At 36.6% G+C, this 23,193-nt stretch overlaps 1 protein-coding gene and 1 non-coding gene across 2 annotated transcripts; one reads left to right on the forward strand and one right to left on the reverse strand.

Moving 5' to 3' along the window:
- The first annotated feature begins 12,317 nt into the window (after positions 1 to 12,317).
- Positions 12,318 to 22,899, forward strand: LOC128283926 (uncharacterized). The gene is made up of 8 exons (XM_053021338.1): positions 12,318 to 12,548; positions 12,684 to 12,791; positions 12,906 to 13,048; positions 13,275 to 13,866; positions 13,962 to 14,223; positions 18,551 to 18,634; positions 18,728 to 18,919; positions 22,514 to 22,899. Exons 1-8 carry the CDS (start codon positions 12,318 to 12,320, stop codon positions 22,897 to 22,899), a joined length of 1,998 nt encoding a protein of 665 aa, XP_052877298.1.
- LOC128284994 (small nucleolar RNA R71) lies at positions 16,953 to 17,058 on the reverse strand. The gene has a single exon (XR_008275410.1). It is a non-coding gene; the product is annotated as a small nucleolar RNA R71 (small nucleolar RNA).
- Positions 22,900 to 23,193: the final 294 nt, after the last annotated feature.

The following is a 23,193-nucleotide window of genomic DNA, read 5'->3' on the forward strand; positions in this document are numbered from 1 at the left end:
AATGGGAGGTTTGTCATGCAAATCCTCCTATTTTGCACTCCTATTTATTTGGCCACTTCAATTTAGCCTATAGCATTTTCAAACATTTTCACATAGGTCCTATTTCATCATTTCACCCCATTTTTCTTATGGAACAAAAATTAACTAAAATTGCCGGGTTCTATCTTAAGCTTGGGCTTTCTAGAGGCCCACTAACATAATTAAACCTATGCCAACATTCACAGAATTCCCGAAAATTGGGGCATTACAGCTTTTTTGAGCATAAATTGTTTCTGCTTTACAAATTAGTGCATTGGATGGCTTCTAAAGGAATCCTCACTTGAGTAAAGGCTAACTTAGGTGAGTTTGGACGAACAGATTGACTAAGGCCACACAGATCACGAGATGAAAGATCTAGCCCTATGACAAGTGGTATCTGAGCTATTGGTTCGAAGGCACCATTGGGATGTCGAAAGAAGAGTTCAAACAAAGGTGGGCCAGAAAGTCTTCGAGGGAGATGCTGTGGACTGTTGAGGAATGTGTGGGTAAACTTGAGGAGTCTATAAAGGACACAAAAGAGTCAAAAAATGCACTTGGGGAAAGCGTTGAGGACTTGAGGGAGCAGTCCAAGGACTCTATGACCATGTGTCTCACATCCCAAAAGGATAGCATGTAAGAGCTGCTAGATTCCCAAAGGAAGAAGCTGATGAAGAGAAATGATACTCTCGAAGCCATGGTGAAGGCTTTGAAGGAGGAAACAATGGCCACGACAATGGCTTTGAGCACAAGAATAGAGGAGCTCAAGGGAAAGCTGGCCTTGTACCGAGCGACCATGGGGAAAGCAGTGGCAAGTGCAACACTCAGTAACGAGGATGTCCCGAAGCGGAAAGAGTTTGTAGGGACAAGGTCTGCATGCGATGTGGACAATTTCTTATGGAGGATGGAAAACTACTTTCGTACCAAAGGCATCATGGATGATGCAGTTAAGGTAAATACTACTTCAATGTCTCTTGCTGATAATGCGCTTTGATGGTGGCGAGGCAGGACCACAGATAAAAGGCAATATGACATTGGGATGTGGCAAGAGTTCCAATGTGAGTTGAAGGGACAATTTTACCCAGAGTTTGCTGAGGAACAAGCTCAGGCAAAGTTGCAAGGGATAACGCAACGGGGCACAATGGGGCAGTATGTTCGAGAGTTCAAGAAACTCATGCTCTAAGTTTCAGATGTGACTGAGAAAGATTTATTGCTTGCTTTTCATAATGATTGAAGCTATGGGTCAGATAGGAAGTGGAACAAAGAGGTGTCCAAAAGCTGTCAGAAGCCATGACGGTAGCGAAATCCATGATTAAGCTTGATCTAGAGAAAGACAAGCTTGGGTCTTCCAAGTTCGAGGAAAGGGGCGTATGTGAAAAGGATCACAAGAAAGATGTTGATGGCAATAGCAACGGTAAGAATAGTGGTAATGGGAAACCATGAGTTGGGAAGAAGAAACCCAAGAGGAAAAGGGACAAGTTGAAATGCTTTCTCTGCGACGATCCACATATATTGAAGAAATGTCTGAAGAAATTTGCGCTTAAGGAAAAGCCAGTGAGTAAGGCCTTATTACTTGGTTCGATCGCAAGGGGTGTCGAAGCCAAGGAGGCCAAAAGTGAGAAGAAGCCAGTGGAGTGCTTCTTTTGTCATGGTCCGCATAGGTTGCGGAAGTGTCCAAGGAAGCCTGTCATCGAAGGAAACAATGGAGCAGACAAGGAGCCCAAAAAGCTTGGTTCGAGCAAGGGAAAACTTGAAGCCAATAGGGCAAAAAGGAACAAAAAGAAATGAGTAAAGTGCTTCTTGTGCCGTGGTCGGTATGAGTTGCAAAACTGTCCAAAGCAAGCAGTAGTCAAAAGAAAGGCAACGTCCAAGCTTGGTGAGTCGTCAGAGGGGCTTCCACCCAAGGAAGAGGTGAGTTTGTCATCGGACTTAGGGGAAAAATTGCAATGAAAATAGTGAAGTTGGAACCAATAAGGCTCGATTTGAGTGAAGCGTTAGAGTTGGCTGAGTCTTCGACAAGGCTTCCGCCTATAGGAGAGGTGGATGGTGAATCGAACTTCAAGGGAAAAGAAGTGATGCATGTTGGACAGTTGACCCAAGTAAATGTAAAGGTACATTCCGAACACTTTGATAGTGTATTACATTCTAACTTGTTTACTTGGCAAGCATGTAGGGGGACTTTCGAAGTTCTTGAGTAAAAAGGCCAAGAGACTGTGGGCAAAGTAAAGGCAAGTGTTGTGAATCAAGAGGATTTTGTTCGAGTCAAGTTAGAATATGGGCAAGAGAGTGACATAAATTCTTGTTGTCAAGATGTTCAAATGAGTAGGATGGTTCAAGTTAAGAAGCAATGTAAGCCGAGGCAGAAGTCTTGAAGGAAGGGAAAAGCTAAGGCGTCAAGACGAGATTAAGGTGAATCAAGTCAGTGCCATTCGGAAGTCGCAATGAGGGTGTTACAAGAATGGATGGGGGAGAATGTCATGGGCCGTAGTTCAAAGCTCGTGACCATCACACCTAATGTATTCGATGAAGGTCTATTGTTTAGATAGGGATCATTTGGCCCACAAGAACTGGCCCGATTTAGTAAGCTGTGGGAAAAGCCTTTCAAATTGAAGCCTAGTTGACTCGGTCATAAAGATATGGAAACTTAGGCTAATTTGGTAACTAATCTTAGAAGATTATGGGAATCATATCTTGTAAAGATTAGATTAGATTTGATATGGCATATCTTGTACATCCCTAAAATTAAGGGATATGGTTAATATCATCCGTCGATGTAAATGTATTTTGATCGTTGGTTTTGGGGGAGTCAGCTATAAATAGAGAGCCTCCCCTTCATTTGTACTCACTCCATTCATTGTTTCATTATTCTTTATGAATAAGAGAATAGATAGCATTTACTCAAATACTTTTTGTGCATTCTTTCTGTTGTACTTTTGTTGCTTCTTTTGGCATAAATCTTTTCCGCTCTACAAATTGGTGCCTTGGAGGACTTCTAAAGAAATCCTTACTTGAGTAAAGCCTGACTTAGGCTAGTTTGCATAAAGGATCGCCTAAGGCCGCACAGATTGTGAGACAAAAAATCTAGCCCCGTGATACTCGCTCAAGATGTTTGTCCACCCCCACAAAGCCCTTGGTTTTGTTTAGCTTTAAAGAAAATTCTCTTCGATGTAATATGTCTTAACTAGAGTTCTCTAAGAAACAAACTCTAATTATAAATAATTCTCCACCCTTGTTTCTCGATGAGAGTTTTATTCATGAAATTCTTTTTCCTTATGCTCAAACCTCTGGATTTTTTTTTTTTGAGAAAATTAATTGGATTTCAATAAACAAATAATGCCCAATTACAAGTAAGAGAAAATAAAGACACATTCCTCGAGAACCCTTATCTTTGGAAACTAAAACCCAACCTAATAAATGAGCTATCCTAACAGACATAATTTAAATCAATAAAAGTATATCAAAAGCTCAACTAGAAATGAACCGTCTCCTCCTAAAAAAGAGCAAAACATAGATGGTTTCTGCAAAACGCCAGTCTCTTCATTCTTTAATCCAGCGATTATTCCTATCGACAGTCTTGTTCAACTATTGCGATGAAGAACATTGGTACATTTTCAGAAAAATAATTATTCTATCCCTTTTAAATTCCTTCAAATGCATGAATATGAGCTAACCCATTTCTTCTCCTCGATGCATGTTCAAACATACATCTCCTAAAACACTTAATTCCTTTGAATCTCTAATGTAGGCATTTATGGCTGATCGATCCTAAAGATCTGTTTGTAGCTTTTTGTTAAGCTTTGGCCTGCAATGTAACAACAGAGAAACATTGAAGCTCAACCAATATAACAACAACATTTTGTTCATATGTAACTAGTTTTAGTTTTTATGTAATTTGTATCTAAAGTTAGTAAATGTTAGAATTAAGTGACCCGAATCCTTATTTAAATAAAATACAATGGTAAAATAAAATAAAAGTAAAATCCATGTAGAACTACACTTCTTTTATTTTATTTTAGAATAAGGTTTTTTAAACCTTATTAAACTCCATCGATTTGATATTGATTAGAATAAGGTGTTACTACATTTCTATTAGAATATGGTTTTACAAGCCTATAAATAGACAGGGTCTATTCCTCTTGTAATCATTCGAATTCGATATAGTGAATTTTCTTCTCTTCTACCTGTGGTTTTCGCCCCGAAAGGGTTTCCACGTAAAAATATATGTGTTCTTTATTTTTATTTCTCTTTTCTTTGCGATATATTTTCATGATCGACATTCTATTTTTTCACAAATTGGTATCAAAGCTTCCTGGTTGTTCATCTCAACCACAGTAATGATGTCTTTGAAGTATGAAATTATGCTATTGGATCACAACACCAGATTTGTGTTGTGGCAGATTAAGATACAAGCAGTTCTTGCATGGATGGAACTGGAGGATGCCCTGCTAGGGATAGATAAGATGCCTTCGACATTAACAAATGAAGAGAAGAAGCGTAAGGATCGAAAGGCCTTAACATAACTACATATGCATTTTTCTAACAAAATTTTACAGGATGTGATGAAGGAAAAAACAACCGCTGCATTATGGAAGAAGCTGAAACAAATATGTATGTCAAAAACTCTAATCAGCAAGTTGCATATGAAGTAGCGTCTTTATGCTCTTCGTTTAGAGGAAGGTGCATCTGTGCATGAACACTTAATTGTGTTTAAAGAAATTCTCTCAAAATTGGAGGCCATGGAGGTTCCGTATGATAAGGAAGATCTAGGGTTAATTCTACTTTGTTCGTTGCCTCCGTCTTATTCAACCTTTAGAGACACGATTTTATATAGTCGTGAGTCTCTCACAGTTGATAAGGTTTATGATTCTTTAACCTCGTATGATAAGATGAAGCATCTTGTGGTTAAAACTTACTCTCAAGGAGAGGGTCTCATTGTTCGTGGAAGATAAGATTGGAATGCTGATGATGATCATGGAACGACACAAGAACAGAATCCTCGTGGTAAGATCGAAGTCTTCAAATAGAGGTAAAACTTGTAACTTTTGCAATAAGAAAGGGCACATTAAATTTAAGTGCTATAAGCTACAAAACAAGATCAAAAGGGAGGCTACGAATCAAAAGGGAAAACAACCAAAAAATTTCAATGAAGCTGATGTTGTAGAAAACTACAGCGATGGTGAACTTCTAGTCGCTTCTGTTAACAATTCTAAAGTGAGCAAGGAGTGGATCCTTGATTCGGGCTACACCTTCCACATGAGTCCCAATCGGGATTGGTTTAAAACTTACGAAATAGTGTCTAAAGATGTTGTTTTGATGGGAAATAATTCTTCGTGTAAAATTTCAGGTGTTGGAACAATTAAAGTTAAGATATTTGATGGAGTTGTCAGAACACTTAGTGATGTAGGACATGTTCCAGAATTGAAGAGAAATTTAATTTTGTTGAGTACTCTTGATTCAAAAAGGTACAAATACCCAGCTGAAAGTGGGGTTTTGAAGTTTTCCAAAGGTACCCTTGTTGATGAAAAGGCAGAGAAAGACTGTCAAGTTTAACGTTATGCAGGGTTCTACTTTTACTGGTGATGCAGTTGTTGCTTCATCTTCCTTGTCTGATGATGATATTACTTAAATTTAGCATATGCACCTAGGACATATGAGTGAGAATGGCATGGCAGAATTAAGCAAAAAAGGACTTTTTGATGGACAAGAAATTTACAAACTAAAGTTCTGTGAGCACTGCATTTTTGGGAAGCAAAAGAGAGTTTGATTCACCAGAAGAATGCATAACACGAAGGGAACGTTAGATTATATTCATTCTGATCTGTGGGGCACATCTAGAGTGCCTTTGGGAGGTGGAGTTAATTATATGCTAACTTTTATTGATGATTTTTCCTGAAAATTTTGGGCGTTCTTCTTGAAGCAGAAAAATGATGTGTTTTTCGCATTTAAGTCTTGGAAGACTATGATTGAAAAATAGATGGGAAAATAAATAAGATACCTCTGTACAAAAAATGGCTTAGAGCTTTGTTCTGATGAGTTTAATAAACTGTGCAAGTTAGAAGAGATTGTGAGACACTTGACAGTTTGTCATACTCCATAGCGAAATGGCATTGCAGAACAAATGAACAGAACAATCATGGAGAAGGTTAGAGGTATATTGTCAAATACCAACTTACCAAAGTCATTTTGGGCTGAAGCAGCCTCTACTGTATGTTTTTTGATCAACCGATCTCCATCTGTTGCCATTGAGAAAAAGACTCCACAAGACATATGGTTTGGTAATCCTGTTGACTTTTCTAATTTAAAGATCTTTGGGTGTCCTACGTATGCTCATGTTGATGATGGAAAATTGGAACTAAGATCCATTAAATGTGTATTTCTTGGTTATAAGGCTGATGTAAAAAAGTATAATTATGGTGTCCTGAAAATAAAAAAGTTGTGATTAGTAGAAATGTTGTTTTTGATGAAACTTCCATGCTACCTAACTTATCTCTTAAAGACTTTTCCAATAAAGAAAATCAAAAGTAGGTGGAGCATCAGATTAATCAAGAATCTACAACAGAGTTGACTCTTCAAGCTAGTACAAAAATTCATAATAGAGTTACTTCTTCACCACAATACTCTATCACCAAAACCAGAACTAGAAGAGAAATTAAACCTCCAAAGAAGTATGCCGAGGCTGATCTAGTTTCTTATGCTTTAAATTTGGTTGAAGATATAGATGCAAACCAAGAGCCATCTAATTATTCTGAGGCGGTTAACTGTGAAGACTCAGAAAAGTGGATGTTTGTTATGGAAGAGGAGATGGAATCACTCCACAAAAACAGAACATGGGATCTTGTGAAACTTCCTAAAGATAAAAAAGTTATTCACTGTAAATGGGTGTTTAAAAAGAAAGAATGGACTCCAGGTGTTGAAGAACCCAGATATAAAGCAAGGCTTGTTGCAAAGAATTATAGTTAAATTCTAGGAGTGGACTTCACATATGTGTTTTCTCTAGTTGTGAAGCATAGTTTGATGTAACAGCCCGATTTAAGGCCTAATCGGAATAGTGGTCTCGAGACCACAAATATGAAGTTATAAAATTTATTTTATTACTATTATGGAGTCATGGGATGATTATATTAGAGCATGAAAAATTTGGTGAGTCAATTTTAATGTTTGTGAGCTCGATTGCGAAAAAGAACTAAATCGCATAAAAGGAAAAAGTTGCATTTTAGTACCAAGATGTGTTAAATAGCTAAAGAAATAAAATTAGTGGCTTTTAAAGAGCAATTAGACCCTAGAAACAAGGTGGCCGACCATAGGAAGCAAATTTAGTCAAAAGGTCAATGTTAGGTGACTTGATGACATAATCTTATGATAAAATAATACCTATGAGCTTAGCTATCAATTTCTTTCTTCTCCATCTCTTCTCCCCACCGAAAATATCAGCAAATATGGAGGTTTGAAATCTGAAAGTTTTCAGCAACTTATTCCTCTCATAATGTAAGTGATCTTAATGATTTTCTTGATGATTTTTACATTTTTGGCATGCTTGTAGGGCTTTCAAATGAGAGGACTATTTTGAAAAATGGTGAAAAGTCTATGGATTTACCATGAGAGAGTTTATGTTGTTTACTGAAATTTTATGGAAGAAAATGAATCTTAGAAAAGTTCTAAACAACTTTTGTGAAAGGTGTTAGCATGAAAACACCTAAAAGGACTACTTTGCATAAGTTGCAAAATAGGTAGTAAGTGTATGAAATAGTGATAATTTGGGGTTGCTATAAGAGTAAAAAGGGGTCGGCTAGGCCTAAAATAAGAGGAAATTTGATAAAATTTGATTTTGAAGCATAGGGGCTAAATGGTCATTTTGCCAATGTCTAGGGGCAGAATGGTCATTTTAACTAAGATGTAAATTTTAGATTTCCTAATTGTGTTTAATGACTAAATGAGGGCATTTTTCTATTATAGATCAAGATTCACCGAATCCGAACCTAGACCGGGAGAAAGCCAAGCAAATTGACTAAACTGACTAGTCGATTACATTTTGTAATCCGAGGTAAGTTGTATGTAAATAATATAACTACATTGTTAATACATGTATTCACATTTTCATGGAATTGATATATCATGAATTGCTAAATTATGAATTGAGAATGCTTAGTAATGATTGAGATAGAAGAAAGACCCCGTTGAAACCCTAGGAAACAAACTGGATATTCATGCCATGACATTTGGGTAATTTGTGTACCAGTGTAAGACATGTCTAGGACATGCATCGGCCACATTATGAGAGCTAGTGTAAGACCATGTCTAGGACATGGCATCGGCATTGAGACGACTGCCTATGTAAGACATGTTTGGGACATGCATCGGCCTCGAGATGTAAGCCAGTGTAAGACATGTCTGGGACATGCATTAGCTACGAGACATGTCAGTGTAAAAACATGTCTGGGACATGGCATCGACATGGATACGCGAGAGCTAGTGTAAGACCATGTTTGGCACATGGCATCGGCCTCGATGACGATAGCCAGTGTAAGACATGTTTGGGACATGCATCAGCTAAGAGTTGTGCTAGTGTAAGACCATGTCTGGGACATGACATCAGCACGTAAGTACGGGAGCTAGTGTAAGACCATGTCTGGGACATGGCATCGACCTCTATGATGATAGCCAGTGTAAGACCATGTCTGGGACATGGCATCAGCCTCGATTATGATAGCTAGTGTAAGACATGTTTGGGACATGCATCGGCTAAGAGTTGTGCTAGTGTAAGACCATGTCTGGGACATGACATCAGCACGTAAGTACGAGAGCTAGTGTAAGACCATGTCTGGGACATGGCATCGACCTCGATGATGATAGCCAGTGTAAGACCATGTCTGGGACATGACATCGGCAACTTAACCCATGTTTGAGGCTTATAGAATATCCAGTAGTATTCCGAAAGGCTCAAATTTAAAAGTTATGAAAGTGAGTTAGTAAGGAAAGTATAAAAATGTTGTATGTGGTACAGGTACCTATTTGGTATACATGAGAATAAGCACAAAATAGAAAATATGACTAGAGTAGACAGTAATGAGTAAGTCAAGCTTATGCCTATCTTTGTGCTATGAGTATGATGACTAGAGGTGAAATTGTTGTTGTATATTTATTTATATGCATCTTACTAAGCTTAATGTTTACTTTCTTTCCTTTCCCTTTTCTTTCAGTGCCGATTTATTTGCTCAAGGATCCCTTGAAGTCAGAGATATCGATTACACTATCAGCCGTAATACTCAGTATAGTTGGATTTATATTTTTTATTATGGCATGTATAGGGCTAGATCTTATTATTTTGTGTCTTTGAGAATTGACCAAATGTGTTGGTTTAGAATAGATTCTACTCTTTACATTGAGCCTTGAATGAGGGCTTTCATTTTGAGTCTATAAAAGATGCATCTTCAGGGTTGAATGAATGTCTATTATGCTTGTTTTTGTATTGGCTGGTATTGACATGAAAATAGGTACACTAGGGTAGCAAAGAAGCCTGGTAGATAGCCTCATATTCTCCATATGGGTAGACACACGAGTGTGCGTCTAAGCTGTGTCTGACACACGGTTAGCCCCATGGATGTGTGAGAAGGCCATGCATCTCCTACACCTAGAAATTTCAAGTTAGAATGCATGGTAAGGGTCTCACGGGCAGAGACATGGCCGTGTGTCTCAACCGTGTGGAGGGCACGGCCTAGTACACGGGTGTGTACCATGGTCGTGTGATGCTGACGTCAGAAATAGAATACCCAGGTTTTTGCACATGGACTGCGCCACAGACGTGTTGTGGCTGTGTGAAAGGACACGGGCATATGTCCAGGTCATGTGAAGTCTGTACTTGTTTTATGAAAAATTGTATAAATTAAATTGGCCACATGGGTACAGGACCTGGGCGTGTCCCAAGCACACGGTCGTGTGGAGCCTTAAAGCACGAAATTTTCTAAGTTTTTCTTGAGCCCTCAGTTTGGTTCCGAACCACCTCGAATGTATGTTTTGGGCCTTGTAACCCAATTAAGGGACAGATTGCATATGAAATGAAAATTTTTAAATTGATCAAAATTTTATGGCCTGATTTTCTAATATTGGTTGAGTTTAAGTTCGGTAGCACCTCAAGCCCTGTCCTGGCATTGGATACGAGCGAGAGGTGTTACATTCGCTTCGAGCTTTGTTTGGTATTGTGGCCTTGCATGATTTACAGCTTGAGCATTTAGATGTAAAAACTACATTTTTGCATGGAGAACTTAAGGAGGATATTTACATGTAACAAACAGAGGGTTTTATAGTCTCAAAAAAAAGAGGACTTTGTTTGCTTGCTGAAAAAGTCCCTTTACGATTTGAAAAAGTCACCAAGACAGTGGTACACGAGGTTTGATTTCTTTATGACTTCTCATAATTTCAAAAGAAGTAGCTTTAACAGTTATGTTTACTTTAAGAAATACAGTAATGGTTCTTTTATGTATCTTCTTCTTTATGTTGATGACATGTTGATAGCAGCAAAAGATAAAGGAGAGATAAGAAAGGTCAAAGCCCAACAAAGTGAAGAATTTGAGATGAAAGATTTAGGACTAGCAAAGAAGATACTTGGTATGGAGATTCTCAAAGATAGAAAAGCAAGTAAATTGTACCTAAGTTAGAAGGGGTACATTGAGAAAGTTCTTTGCAGGTTCAATATGCAGAGTGCTAAGCCTATTAGTACTCATTTAGCAGTCCATTTCAGACTTTCATCAACTTTGTCTTTACAATCAGATGATGAGATTGAGTACATGTCACACATTCCAAACTTAGTGCAGTGAGATCTCTCATGTATGCTATGGTTTGTTCACGTCCAGATTTATCATATTTAGTCAATGATGTTAGCAGATACATGGTGAATCCCAGTAAAGAACATTGGAAAGCAGTTCAGTGGATTTTAAGATACTTATGAGGTATTACTGATGTTTGCTTATAGTTTGGAAGAACTAAAGATGGAGTCATTGGGTATGTTGGTGATGATTTTGCTAGAGACCTTGAAAGAAGAAAACCTCTTATAGATCTTTACAATCAAAGGTTGTGCAATCAGTTGGAAAGCCACTTTACAAACTACGGTTGCTTTGTCTACCACTGAAACTAAGTACATGGCAATTACTGAAGCTTGTAAATAAGTTATTTGGTTAAAGGGACTCTTAGTGAACTCAGTGAAGGCCTTCAAATCAGTACATTATTTTGTGACAGTCAGAGTGTCATCTTCCTTACAAAAGATCAAATGTTTCATGAGAGAACAAAACACATTGATGTTCGGTATCATTTTGTTCGTGATATTATTGCTCGTGGTGATATTGTTATGAGAAAATTTAGTACTCATGAAAATCTTGTAGATATGATGACTAAGTCACTTCCTATAACCAAGTTTGAGCATTGCTTAGACTTGTTTGGTGTTTATTGTTGAACTTAAACCCTTAAGGGGTTTAATGGAAGAGGTGGAGAACTTGTTTGTTGAGAGTTCGTGATGAAGAACTTGTTCATTGAGAATTTGTGTCAAGGTGGAGATTATTAGAATTAAGTGACTCAAATCCTTATTTAAAGAAAATACAATGGCAAAACAAAATAAAAGTAAAATCCATATAGAACTACACTTCTTTTATTTTATTTTAGAATAAAGTTTTTTAAACCTTATTAGACTTCACCTATTTGATATTGATTAGAATAATGTGTTTCAATCTTACTACACTTCTATTAGAATATGGTTTTACAAGCCTATAAATAGACATAGTCTACTCCTCTTGTAATCATTCAAATTCAACATAGTGAATTTTTTTTCTCCTTTGCCCATGGCTTTTTTCCCGAAAGGGTTTCCATTTAAAAATTTGTGTGTTCTTTATTTTTATTTCTCTTTTTTTTTAACGATATATTGTCATTACAAACATTCTATTTTTCACAATAAGATTTGATGATTTGAATGATTTCCAATGTGATGTAATAGTTGATATGTCAGCTACATTTTGTGTGTAATTCAAGTTTTGTTTTAGCCAAGTAATTAGGGGGAGTAGTTATGTATTAGGAAACTATCATGTAACTTATGCTTTTATCTTAATGAAAATCAAGATGAAATCAGTTTTTTATGGTTTCATTTTTCAATTTTCTTTGTATCTGTTTTCTTTATTCTTTTCTTCTTTGTTTTGTTGTCAAAACCCCAACAAATAGTATACAGAGCCTATCATCTTTGAGGGCCTTTATTGTGGTAGCTATTTTGTGAGGAACCTTGAAAAAAATGAAACTAAAGTTGTTGTTTTTCTTGTTCCTACAATATGAGCTTTACACCAACACCACCACCTATCTTTGCTGGTGAGAACTACCACATTTGGGTAGTGAAGATGAAAACTTACCTTCAAGCACATAATTTGTGGAATGTGGTTGAGAATGATATAGAACCGGCTTCATTGAGGGTTAATCCCACCATTGCACAAATCAGACAACATAGTAAAGAATGTGTGAAGAAGCACAAAGCAATGTCTTGCTTGCAAAATAGAGTGTCTGATGTGATTTTCACTCGAATAATAGCCTGTGACACTCAAAAGCAAGCCTAGGAGAAGCTAAAGGAAGAGGTTCTAGGGTCAAAAAAAACCAAGCAATAGTAGCTGATCAACCTTTGGAGGGACTTTGAAAATTTGAAGATGAGAGAGTCTAAGACCATTAAGCAATACTCTGACAGAATAATGGCCACATTCAACAACATTAGGCTCCCTGGAGATGATTTTAGTGAGAGCAGAGTTGTTGAGAAGGTCATTACAAACCTTCCTAAAAAATTTGAGTAAAAAATATCCTCATTGAAGGACTCGAGATACTTATCAACCATTTAATTGTCTGAGTTGATAAATGATCTGTATGCATTAAAGCAAAGAATGGCCAACAGACTGGAAGAGTATCCTGAAGGAGATTTTCAAGAAAAAGCCAAAGAAAGCTCAAGTTTGAGCTACAAAGGAAAGAAACCATGGCTTGACAAAAGGGAAAGACCAAAGAGGGATGATGGGAAGAAAAAGTTTCCACCATGAATTCACTGCAAAAAAGTCTACACATTTGGAGAGGTACTGCTGGTACAGGCCTAATATTGAGTGCAGGAGCTGCAAGTAGTTTGGTCTTATTGAGAAAGTTTGCAAAAACAAAGAAAGGGCACAAATTCAGCAGCAGAATCCAGCACAGGCTGCTGAGGGTATTCAAGCTCAAGAGTAGCATGCTTTCACTACATCCTGTTTTACAACTTCAAGCAAAGTCAGAAGCGACTGGCTAGTAGACAGTGGTTGTACTCATCACACAGCATCAGAAGAAGGGTTGTTCAAAGATCTTCTCAGAAGCTTTGTTTCCAAAGTCAGGATTGGAGATGGAAACCTTATTGAGGCTAGAGGAAGAGGCAATGTTGTGATCAACATAAAGTCAAATAAAAATATAATTTCAAATGTCCTTTTTATACCTGATATAAACCAAAATTTACTTAATGTTGGTCAGATAATAGAGAAAGGTTATTCACTTGTTTTAAAGAATAACTCATGCATTATTGAGAACACATTTGGTCAAGAACTAGTCACAATAGCTATGACTGAGAAATGCTTCTTGCTAGATGTTATTCAGCTAGAAAAGAAAGCCTATACTAGTCTTGCTAATAAAGCTAGGTTATGGCATAATAGGTTAGGCCATGTCAATTATAGATCACTTGGTTTGTTGCACAAATTCAATCTGGTTGAAGACATGTCCAAGGTTGAAGTCAAAGACAGAGTTTGTGAAATTTGTCAGCTTGGGAAGCAAATGAGATTGCCATTTCTAGTTAACAAGGCATGGAGGGCTCGAGACAAGCTTCAATTGGTCCATACTGACATTTGTGGACCAATAAAGACTTCTTATTGAATGATAGCAGATACTTTGTGATGTTCATAGATGATTTTACAAGGTTCTACTAGGTCAATTTTCTAAAGAAAAAGTCTGAGGTACCTGAAGTATTCAACAAGTTCAAAGCCTTAGCTGAAAATCATTCAGGTTGCAAGATTAAGGCATTGAGATCAGACAATAGCACTAAGTACCTGTCTGATAGGTTTCAGAAGTTGTGTGAGCAGGCTGGAATTCAACATCAGCTAACAACAATCTATACTCCTCAGCAAAATAGAGTTAGTGAAAGAAAGAATCAGACAGTACTTGATATGGCAAGATGCCTACTGTTTGAAAGTAAATTACTAAGTAAGTTCTGGGCTGAGGCTATGAACACCTCAGTGTATCTGCTTAACAAATTGCCAACCAATGTTGTCAAAGAAAAAACTCCTTTTGAAGCTTGGTTTGGACTCAAGCCAATAGTCTCACATCTAAAAGTGTTTAGTTGTGTCTACTATTGGAAACAAAAAAATTTACACAATTTTTCATACTATTTTTAACTTAAATTCATGCGAATTCGGTTAAATTCTTGTCAAAAAATAATTAATTTTTATAAAATAATTAAAGTTCACTCAAAATATGAACATGTTGAAATTTAGTTAATTTTATAATTATTTTTTAACGAATTTTGGTTATTTTCGACGGATTTGCACAAAGGGCAAAAATGGCTCGGCTGACACTGCTAGAAACACAAAAGTGAGAAGCAATTTGAAGTATCAAGTGAATTAATTTCCAGCCTAAGACAGTCCAATTATGTGTATTAATTCATAATATAAAGACTTTTAATTTATACCCAATTTAATTTTGGCTAAATAAATTATTATTAATTAATTATGGAAAAAAGTGGTCCAGTTGAACCGAACTGATTGAACTGAACCGGCCAAGGATTGGGCAGTCCAAAAGCGTCCATATGCTGACCCAAATCAGCTTATTAGCTGATTAATTAATCTTGCAAAGAAGCCCTTGAAGACTTTTCAAAGTTGCATTCAAGTCCCTCCACAATTGGTGGCTTTATGGATTTGCCCCAAGCCATATTTAGCAAAGTTGAAGCCATCAACTTTGCCACATAGATGGCCGGCCAAGGGGTGGCTCTTTGGCTGCTAGTTTTAGCAAATTTTAGCTGCCACATTCAGCTATAAAAACCTCCCTTGGCTGATCATTCAAAGCATCCCTTATTCATCCCTCATTCATTCATATCTCTTCTCTCCTCTCTCTTCTTATTTTCCCATTCCAAGTCCTTTGCTCTTGTCCCGATTTCTCCTGTTACAAAAGGGTTCTTCTTCAGCCATTTTGGAGCAGAAATTAAGTGTGCATAGAGGCCTTGATAGGCGAGGACAACAAAAAAGGAAGAATGGAGCAACCTAGTCAAGCCACGGAAAAACACCGGATTTGATTCTTGTTCCCTATCTCTTTAATTTTTGTAGTTGTTATGATCAACATATCTATGAATATTTACGTTGTTGGAATGGTTAATTTAATCAGCTTAGCTTGAATTTAATTTGTGTTGGGTTGATTGCATTTCTTCCTCTTAAATTATTAAAGTTGTGTTTATGTTTTTATAGGCCTCGGCAAAATGCTTGATTGAGTAAAATCATGCCTAAGTTATTCTTGCATTATAATTGTTAGGTAACTAATGAATTAATTATTTAAATGGATTGAAATTTTAATTAATTGACACAATACTTAATCAGTGCATGTTTATCTTCTAAGGTAGCTGAAGGTTAAATTAGCAATGTATCTGGCGGTACACTTGCCTTGCATAACTTCCAAGATTATTGTGATTAAACTATTTCAAGGTATGGATACCTTGTTACCTCACATAGTCTTTTATATGCTCATTAGATTTAATTAATTGTTTGGATTGACATAGTGGTATGCAAAAGCTTAGTTCAATTTAATAAGTATGTATGTGCAATAACATGTTTGTTTATTAAAATCTATTTAATCATTTGAATTAACATAGGGATATGTTAAGAGATGAATAGATTTGTGTAGGTGAATATGCTCATAAGTTAGCAAATTACTGAGTTGCCGTGAATTTATTCGTAACAACATAAACACGAGTTTAATAATTCTATGTTGAAAAAATGTAATTAATCCAACACAATTATGTCATCTTGATTAAATTGTACTTTGAAATCGTGCATTTGAGATTTATTTATTTGTTTTACTTAGCTTAAATCTTAGTTTTTAATCACCCTCTTCAAAGAAAATATTTTTCTTCACCAACATGTTTTAAATAACATTCATAAATAATTCTTTTCATAGTCCCTATGGGTATGATAACTCGACATTTAATTGTCACTTTATTTCTTCTTGTGATTGTGTACACTTGCACATTTCTGTCGTTCCAAGTTTTTGGCTCCGTTGCCGAGGACTGTTTTAAAAAGTCATTATTTGTGAATTTGTTATTTTTACGTTTTGGTTTAATTTTCTATTTAATTCTTAACTTAATTAATTTTTTTATGATTATTTCAGGTTTTATGAGTATTAATTGAATCATCGATTTACTCCCTGTAGACCCTAAGACAGAGAGAACTTTTCGAGAACAAAAAAGAGAAGCAAATCAGAGAAGGACCGAAGAGATGAACTTCGAAAATTTAAATCAAGGAAATAGAGCACCTGCTCAAAATCCTATCCTTATTTCTGATGAAAGGGATAGAGCTTTAAGACAGTATGTCGTGCCAGAGTTTAATGATCTTAATCTACGTATTAGGAGACCCGAAATTGAGGCACAACAGTTCGAGCTGAAGCAGTCATGTTCCAGATGCTTCAGACAGTGGGCCAATTCTGTGGAATGCCTACCGAAGATCCTCACCTACATTTAAGACTATTTATGGAGGTGAACAATTCTTTCAAGTTAGCCGGAGTACCTGAAGATGCATTACGATTGAAGCTATTCCCATATTCACTAAGGGATAGAGCTTAAGCCTGGTTGAACTCATTGCCACCAAACTCAATTTCTACATGGAAAGAGTTAGCAGAAAGATTCCTTATGAAGTATTTCCCTCTTAGCAAGAATGCTAAGTGAAGGAACAAGATCATCGCTTTCCAACAAATGGATGATGAGTCTTTGTATGAGGCATGGGAAAGGTACAAAGAATTATTACGAAAGTGCCCTCATCATGGAATCCCACATTGCATCCAACTTGAGACATTTCATAATGGTCTCAATGCTTACACGAGAATGGTAGTGAACGCTTTTGCTAATGGTTCTCTCCTTTCTAAGTCTTATAATAAGGCTTATAAAATCATTGAGAGGATTGCCAGCAACAATTACCAATGGCCAACCAATAGAGAAGCGTTAGGAAAACGAGTTGCTGGAATACATGAAGCAGACACTCTTACTTCACTCGCATCTCAGGGATCATCAATATCCTCAACGTTAAAAACTCTTACTACTAATGGGTCTAATAGTTTTGCAGCACAGCCACCAAATCAATTTGAAAATGTAGCCTATTTTTATTGTGGGGAATGACATTTATTCGAAGAATGTCCATCAAACCTAGAATTCATGTCCTACATAGGTAACCAAAACCAAAATCGAGGAAAGCATGGGCTGTAATCCAATTTCTAATACCCATTGTAGCGAAACTACCTAAATTTTTCCTAGACTAACCAAGGGGCTAGAACCAGTAACACTTACGCCCAACCTAGACCAAAACAGCCGCCTAGTTTCCCCCAACAAGTTCAGAAACCACTCAAGCTGAATCATCCAAGAGCTTAGAGAATTTATTGAAGGCATACATGGCAAAAAACGACGCCACTCTAAGGAATTTGGAGAATCAAGTGGGCCAGCTTGCTACTGAACTCAAGAAATAACCATAAGGTGCTTTACCTAGTGATACGAAGAATCCAAGGAATCTGAGGACGGAACATTGCAAAGCGTTGACATTGAGGAGTGGAAAGATAGTAGAGCCCAACATCATCAAAGTTGAAAAGGAGCTAGCTGACGCTCAAGAATCAGAGGAGGTTCAACCTAGTGTTGAAATTTCAGTTTCACCAGAATAAGAGTTTGCAAAATCTGACAAAGTAACCTCAGAACCAGCTAATTCTGATCAAATAATAACTCCGTTAGATTCAAAATCACCACAAAAGAAGAATCAACTAGTTCTAGTAAAGAAACCATCACGACCCTACCCTCAAAGACTTCAAAAGTAGAAGTAGGAGATTCAATTCAAGAAGTTCCTAGACGTACTCAAGCAACTTCATATAAACATCCTGTTGGTTGAAGCACTTGAGCAAATGTCGAACTACGTCAAATTCATAAAGGATATCATGTACAAAAAATGAAGACTTAGCGAATTTGAGATGGTAGCTTTGACGAAGGAATGCAGTGAATATCTTCAAGACAAACTACCCCCAAAGTTAAAGGATCCTAGATGTTTTACCATCCCTTGCAATATTGGAGCAACATATTATGGTAAAACACTATGTGACTTAGGTTCGAGTATTAACTTGATGCTTATGTCAATATTTAGGAAATTAGGGATAGGTGAAGTTAGACCCACTATAGTTACACTTCAATTAGCGGATCGATTCTTAGCACATCCAGAAGGAAAAATCGAGGATGTATTGGTACCTGTTGATAAATTTATTTTCCCTACTGATTTTGCCGTTCTAGACTTTGAAGCAGACAAAAAAGTGCCAATTATCTTAGAAAGACTGTTCTTAGCAACCGGAAGGACCCTTATTGATCTGGAGAAGGGCGAGCTTACTATGCCTGTTCAGGATGATCAGTTAACATTTAACGTTTTTAAGTCTATGTGATTTCCTGACACAATTGATTATTGTTCTGCAGTATCCGATCGAGAGTATTTAATAGTGGGGATGGAGCTCAACTATGTTAAGGATCCGTTGGAACAAATGTTGACATCAGATCCTCCAAATGATGAAGAGAAGGATGAATGCTTAGCTTTGTTAGAAGCTAATCAAAGGGAAGTTAATCCGCAATCCCTCATTGAATCTTTGGAGTTAGGGAAAAGAGATCATGGCCAACCAAAAGCGTCAATCGAGGAGCCACCTAATTTAGAACTCAAGGTACTACCTTTACATCTAAAATATGTTTATTTAGGTAACTCTTCTATTCTGCCTGTGATTGCTTTAGCAGAATTAACTACTGAGCAAGAAAGGAAACTCATCCTGGTGTTGAAATAATTCCAGAAGGCTATCGGATGGACCATAGCCGATATTCACAGAATTAGTCCATCTGTATGCATGCACAAGATCATATTAGAAGATGGTGAGAAAGGGAAAATTGATGGACAACGAATATTGAACCCCATTATGAAGGACGTAGTAAAGAAAAAAATCATCATGTGGTTAGATGCGGGTATAATTTACCCCATCTCAAATAGTTCATGGGTAAATCAAGTCAGTGCATGCTAAAGAAAGAAGGTATCATGGTCATTGAAAATAGAATAACGAGTTGATACCAAATATAACGGTTATGGGATGGAGAATTTGCATCAGTTTTCGAAAGCTAAACAATGCGACTAGGAGAGATCACTTTCCCTTGCCATTTTTGGACCAGATACTGGATAGACTCGCATGGTGAAACTATTACTATTTTCTCGATGGATACTCGGGGTATAATCAGATTACAGTAGTACTGGAAGATCAGCACAAGACAACATTCACCTACCCGTATAGTACATTTTCATTTAGACGCATGCCATTTGGTTTATGTAATGCACCTGCTACATTTCAAAGATGTATGATGTCTATTTTTACTAACATGGTTAAGAAGTATTTAGAAGTTTTTATGGATGATTTTTTAGTATTTGGAGATACGTATGATGATTGCTTAGTCAATCTAGTGAAGGTACTAAGGTGATGCGAAGAAACAAACCTAGTACTTAACTAGAAAAAGTGTCATTTCATGGTACAAGAAGGTATTGTTCTAGGGCATCAGATAATGAGACATGGAATCGAGGTAGATAAAGTAAAGGTATATGTTATAGAGAAACTCCCACCTCTAACATCTGTAAAGGGTGTTAAGAGCTTTTTAGGCCACACTGGTTTCTATCGAAGATTCATCAAGGAGTTCTCCAAAATTGCTAAACCCTTATGTAAATTATTGGAGAAGGACACGACATTCAAATTTGATGAGGAATGCTTAAAGGCTTTCAAAGATTTGAAGATTCAGTTAGTTACAGCACCCATAATCATCACACCAGACTGGGATTTGCCATTCAAATTGATGTGTGACGCATGTGACTTTGCGATAGGAGCTATTATGGGCCAGCGAAGGAACAAAGTTTTTCATCCCATTTACTACACAAGTTGGACTCTGACAAGAGCTCAACTGAATTATACTATAATAGAAAAAGAGTCACTTACTATCGTGTTTGCTTTTGAGAAGTTTCGATCTTATCTTGTAGGTACCAAGGTGACTGTCTATACGGACCACTCATTGAGATGCCTCGAACAAATATCATTGAATTAGCATGTTCAATGTTTGGGGTATTGAATTTCCTATCCCTTTTCCTACGTCCTTTAGTCACAAGTATATATTGGTAGCAGTAGACTATGTGTCTAAGTGGGTCGAGGCTGAAGCTTATCTGAAAAATGATGCTAGGGTTGTGATGAAGTTTTTGCAGAAACACATGTTCACAAGATTTGGAGCCCCAAGAGCTATTATCAGTGATGAAGGGTCCCATTTTTTGAACAAGTGGTTGAAATGGTTATTAGATAAACATGGAGTGAAACATAAGGTCGCTACAGCTTACCATCCACAGACGAATGGGCAAGCTGAACTAGCAAACAAAGAGATCAAAGGCATACTTGAGAAGGTAGTTTGCCCAAACTGACGAGATTGGTCCAAAAGACTGGATGATGCTTTATGGGCCTACAGGACAGCATACAAGACACCTTTAGGGATGTCTCCCTACAGGTTGGTCTTTGGGAAAGCTTTTCATCTGCCCTTAGAGTTAGAGCACAAAGCTTACTGGGCCATTCGACGACTCAACTTGGATCTTAAGCTTGCTAAAGAGAAACAGATGCTCCAGCTCAATGAGCTAGAGGAATTCTGACTGTTCTCGTATGAAAGTGCCAAATTACTCAAAGAGAGACTTAAGAAATGGCATGACAAGTACATTCGAGTTTGAAAATTTGAAGCAAGTCAGCAAGTCTTGTTATTTAATTCTAGATTAAGGTTCTTTCTAGGTAAACTAAAATCACATTGGTCCGGTCCATTTACGATTCATCGCATCTATCCATATGAAGTTGTTGAACTCCAAGGTAAGGGAGGTAATTTTTAAGTTAATGCTCAGAGTTTGAAATATTACTGGGGCGATAAGACTGAACGGAATCAAATTTCGTTCATTTTATTAGATGTTCAAATTTTCTTATGTTCCTTTTTAATAAATGATTTAGGGTATATTTTTGGGATTAGTATGTTTAAATAAATTTTTATTTTAATTATGATTAGGATATATTTTGTTCAATAATTTGAAATTTTGTTAAGTAGCTAAACTTCAAAGATAAATAAAGTTCTATTATTTCAATAAATTATTATGTTAGCCTAATAATGATATGAATGTATTTTTGATAAAGCATGCAAATTGGACCATAAATTTTGAGTTCCTTATGAAAGTTAGGCATGCATGAAAGTTTAAGTCTTTAATTGACTTAGTAGTTTCTTGAGGCGAAATCCTAGGAAGCATGGAACTTTGGAAATAATTTAGGCTACTTTTGTTTGGACCGTTTGAGCCATTCAAGCCAACCATGATGAAATTTTTACCCTTTGATACCTAACTTTAAGACTATATGGCCTAATTTTATTTGAACCCTTGCAAATTTAGCCATCACTTCTCTCTTAACTATCTTAAAATTGTTAGGTAACTAATGAATTAATTATTTAAACGGATTGAAATTGTAATTAATTGACCCAATACTTAATCAGTGCATGTTTATTCTTTTAAGGTAGCTGAAGGTTAAATTAGTAATGTATCTGGCGATACACTTGCCTTGCATAACTTACAAGATTATTGATATTAAACTGTTTCAAGGTAAGGATACCTTGTTACCTCACATAGTCTTTTATGTGCTCATTAGATTTAATTAATCGATTGAATTGACATAGGGGTATGGAAGATATTAGTTTAATTTAATGAGTATGTATGTTCAATAACATGTTTACTTATTAAAATATGCTTAATTGTTCGAATTAACATAGGGATATGTTAAGAGATGAATGGATTTGTGTAGGTGAATATGTTCATAAGTTAGCAAATTACTGAGTTGCTGTGAATTTATTCGTAACAACATAAACATGAGTTTAATAATTCTAAGTTAAAGAAATGTAATTAATCCAACACAATTATGTCATCTTTATTAAATCGTACTTTGAAATCGTGCATTTGAGATTTATTTATTTATTTTACTTAGTTTAAAATCTTAGTTTTTAATCACCCTCTTCAAACAAAATATTTTCTTCACTAAAGTGTTTTAAATAGCATTCATAAATAATTCTTTTCACAGTCCCTATGGGTACGATAACTCGACATTTACTTGTCACTTTATTACTTGTTGCGATTGTGTACACTTGCACATTCCCGTCGTTTCAACTACACACTTATTCTAGCTAAGAATAGAACCAAATTGGAGAAAAGATCTGTGCCAGGGATCTTTATTGGTTACAACAACACAAAGAAAGGCTATAGAGTCTTTGATCCATCCACCAAAAGGATCATTGTGAGCAAGAATGGGAAATTTCATGAAGAAAATGCATGGAAATGGAATGGTTCAAATACAAGCTTGACTGAACAAGGTCAGCAAGATATTGATCTGCAACCATTTAAAGAAGAAGAGCCAATTGGTGATGATTTTGATGATGTACTTGTGAGAAGCATAAGAACCATCACTGACATCTATCAAAGATGTGATGTGGCAATACTGAAACCTTCGAGTTACGATGAAGCTGCTAAAGAAAGTGCTGGAAAAGAGCCATGGAAGCTAAAATGGAGATGATACACAAGAACAATACTTGGGAATTGGTTGACAGACCAAACCACAAGAGAGTTATTGGTGTGAAATGGGTGTTTAGGGTCAAATACAATGCTGATGGGTCTCTAAACAAACACAAAGCAAGACTTGTGGTGAAGGGATACAACTAGTAGTATGGCATTAACTTTTTAGAAACCTTTGCCCCTATTGTAAGGTTAGATACAATAAGGCTTCTGTTTGCCTTGGCTGAACAAAGGAAGTAGGGTGTGCATCAGTTGGATGTTAAGTCAGGTTTTCTAAATGGCTTCTTCAAAGAAG

This window comes from Gossypium arboreum, chromosome 11 (genome assembly GCF_025698485.1).
Source record: "Gossypium arboreum isolate Shixiya-1 chromosome 11, ASM2569848v2, whole genome shotgun sequence".
In the NCBI taxonomy this organism is placed as follows: domain Eukaryota; kingdom Viridiplantae; phylum Streptophyta; class Magnoliopsida; order Malvales; family Malvaceae; genus Gossypium; species Gossypium arboreum.

What these genes read in the sequence shown, in the direction of transcription:
- LOC128283926 (XM_053021338.1), top strand. Translation starts at nt 12,318, where the DNA reads ATGAGCTTTACACCAACACCACCACCTATCTTTGCTGGTGAGAACTAC. An exon ending in AGAGCAGAGTTGTTGAGAAG is followed by an intron (nt 12,792 to 12,905) that starts GTCATTACAAAC and finishes TATGCATTAAAG; the next exon opens with CAAAGAATGGCCAACAGACT. An exon ending in CCTTATTGATCTGGAGAAGG is followed by an intron (nt 18,635 to 18,727) that starts GCGAGCTTACTA and finishes ATTGTTCTGCAG; the next exon opens with TATCCGATCGAGAGTATTTA.